Source organism: Salvia miltiorrhiza, chromosome 4, assembly GCF_028751815.1.
Source record: "Salvia miltiorrhiza cultivar Shanhuang (shh) chromosome 4, IMPLAD_Smil_shh, whole genome shotgun sequence".
Lineage (NCBI taxonomy): Eukaryota > Viridiplantae > Streptophyta > Magnoliopsida > Lamiales > Lamiaceae > Salvia > Salvia miltiorrhiza.
In genome coordinates this window covers 25,910,078-25,912,879 of record NC_080390.1, presented here as the reverse complement: position 1 = coordinate 25,912,879, position 2,802 = coordinate 25,910,078, and the positions used below count along the sequence as shown (strand labels likewise).

The window sequence follows — 2,802 nt, the reverse complement described above, 5'->3', positions numbered from 1 at the left end:
CTGCTCTGATATCTTGAGGCTGTGCACGCCGGTCTGATTCTTCAAGTAGCCTCTCTAGCTCATCCACTATGCGTCTATGCTCTGTCTCCTCGGGATTTACAACTTTTTTCTCATTCTTGCAATGGGAGATCTCCAGCTTGATTTCTTTGGCATCCTTGCCGTTCCGCTGCTCTGGCCGATCCCGCTGCTCTTCATGATTCCTCTGCTCTGTACGATCTCGCTGCTCTGGCCCGCTTCTCACTTGAATTGCGTTACACTTTTTGCTCGACTTCTCAGCAAAATAAATCTGATCCTACGTGACGTCGTATAATCACTCCATTCTAATTTTTCTCAATTCTCATTCATTCTTATTTTTTTCCTAATTTTTTTTTTCAAATCTCTAATCAATATCCACCCCTAACCAAACTTCACCCATTAAAATATTCACAATTATTTTATACGTATATATCGAATGCATTAATATAGTAATAACAACAGTCAACAGATAAATATCATTGGATAAGTGTAACTCCAGGCAACTACTCATAAGGTTGCGTTCTCTTTGGTTGTAAATTTATCAGGTGAAAAGGAATGATAAACAAAATTTCACCCTTTAAATCCTTTCTTTCTTTTCCCACATTTTCTACTTGACCCTTACTCATTCCTCATTTACACTACAAAGGAGGGATAATATTATCACACCATTTTTGGTTGTCGATAATCTAACCGATACGGCCAATTTCGGTTGTCGGTTAATCGATTAACCAAAATTTCGGTTCGATTACAGTTATAACCGAATAACCGAACCCGATTTACCACTCCTAGTTTTCATATAATAAATAGATGTTTCACTAGGTCCCACTTTCAATTCGTTATAATTTTTTTTTTCAATATAATTAACTGAAATAGCGTATGTATTTAATATATTAAAATCTAAAGAAATAACAAAATGAATCTTGCTGCAAACTGCAAACCATAATATATAATCTACTATAATCTGAAGAAATAACAAAAGGAAATTAGCGTATGAAGAAGCAGCTAGCATGACCTATATAACCCTAATACATGTAAACTAAGAGCAGCTGCATAGTTCAATAAGAATAAGGGCATTGAAGGCTGACGAAGATATGATGCAGCAAATACTTTGTCATTATTCTATAGGCTTCTTGCGTTAAATTCTCCCCGTCCCAACTAATGTGTTTGTTGGGCTCCGCACAAGCAGAAACGCCGTCGGCTCCGCACATTCTTGTCAAGTCGAGGTTGTAGCTGCCGCCTCCGCTCCCACAGCAAACCATGAGATCCATTAGACCAACAGCGTAGGTCTCTAATCTTTCATAAGCTGTGAAATAATCCCCATAGGTGACCATGGCATTAGGGCTTTCTTCTTGGTTGAATTTGTCGATGGCTCGTTGCAGTAGAGCATTATGGTAGATTGCGAGGTCGTCGCTCGCTTCAAACATGTCGTTGTTGCCTCCGAAAGCCGTGCGATAAATGGGAAGCCGGAAGATAGTGTACAGCCCGGGCACCACCACCTTTCTTGCCCCTAAATTAATCACCCTCTGCATGTCCAAATTAAACAAATAAATATTAATTGGTCTCTTAAGGAGTATATATATGTATGATTAGCTAGATTAAATCACTTACACCAACAGCAGCCATGATCGCATTCACAACTTTTGGCACCAATGTGGTTTCTATTTCGTGGATGGTCTTTCCTTGAAATAAAGCGTAGTGATAATCGCTCCCACCAAACGGTCCCAACATAAAAAGTGAGTTTTCGAGTTTCTCGCCAGAATCTGATAGAAATAGAAAATCGAATTAAATTTTGCTCATGTAAAAATAATAAGGATGAATTGATTTTGGATCGATGTAGACCTTTTTGGGTGGAACAGAAATAAGCAGACAAGGAATCCAACTGCACCGACAGAGAAGTGTTGGTCACCGGAGAAGAGATGTTGAGAGCAGCCAATGCTTCCCACGGCAACGCCGTGGAGCCCGCCACGGCGAAGTTGACGCCGTGACTGAAATCAGCGTCCCACTTTTTGAAGGGTGGGAGTAAAGGAAGACCAGCATCCATTGCTGCACATAATTCATTATAAATACATGCATGCAACAAATTAATTAAGGTATATATTATCGAGAATGAATCAAAAAAAATGACAGGTACCAAAATAGTCGATCATAAGGTTTCCGTTGGAGGCGCGGCCGGTAGGACCCATCGGGAAATTAGCACCGTAAGGTAGGCGGGCGATCGCGAGAGGGGTGGCCGGCATCTCACGGATTAAATTGCCGACGTCGGAAATTGAATCTCCAAACTGATAAATTTCGTTAAATTTGCACAGTTTGAAGAGGCCGATGTTGCAAGTTTCAATGTCGTCAAAAATGTGCTCTCCACCGGGTTTATATAAATCATCAAAATTGCAGAGCTTGGGGAGCTCAGCGTAAGACGGCGGCTGAGCGTAGGATGGTGGCGGAGCGTATGAAGCGTGAGAAAGGAACAAAAGGTTAAATATAACAAGTGCGATGATGGATTTGATGGGAGTTGAAGAGGAAGCCATCGATTCAATAGTAGAAGAAGATATATAGGACTAATGAATTATGGGAGACAAGACAAGCGTTGGATTGGTATATATTTATAGTTACACAATGTATAAAACGGAATACAATTAGGATTAAGATTTTATATTAGGATTAGGACTTGCATTACCTAATTCCATTGGGAAACGATTAAGATACATACATACATATTGCACAATTAATTAACTAACTGTATTTAGTAAAATAGGAGTAATAAATTAATCTGTGGCAACTAGAGTACTTGAT

General features: G+C 39.7%; 1 protein-coding gene across 1 annotated transcript; it reads right to left on the bottom strand.

Moving 5' to 3' along the window:
• Nucleotides 1-1,032: 1,032 nt before the first annotated feature.
• On the bottom strand, nucleotides 1,033-2,580 carry LOC131019995 (acetylajmalan esterase-like). Its single transcript, XM_057948632.1, has 4 exons — nucleotides 2,147-2,580; nucleotides 1,855-2,058; nucleotides 1,624-1,775; nucleotides 1,033-1,538 (listed from the first exon to the last, which is right to left on the bottom strand). The coding sequence occupies exons 1-4, from the start codon at nucleotides 2,535-2,537 to the stop codon at nucleotides 1,071-1,073; spliced, it is 1,215 nt and encodes a 404-aa protein (XP_057804615.1). The 5' UTR covers nucleotides 2,538-2,580; the 3' UTR covers nucleotides 1,033-1,070.
• Nucleotides 2,581-2,802: the final 222 nt, after the last annotated feature.

What these genes read in the sequence shown, in the direction of transcription:
- LOC131019995 (XM_057948632.1), bottom strand. Translation starts at nt 2,537, where the DNA reads ATGGCTTCCTCTTCAACTCCCATCAAATCCATCATCGCACTTGTTATA. An exon ending in CCTTATGATCGACTATTTTG is followed by an intron (nt 2,059 to 2,146) that starts GTACCTGTCATT and finishes AATTATGTGCAG; the next exon opens with CAATGGATGCTGGTCTTCCT. An exon ending in CGATCATGGCTGCTGTTGGT is followed by an intron (nt 1,539 to 1,623) that starts GTAAGTGATTTA and finishes TTGGACATGCAG; the next exon opens with AGGGTGATTAATTTAGGGGC.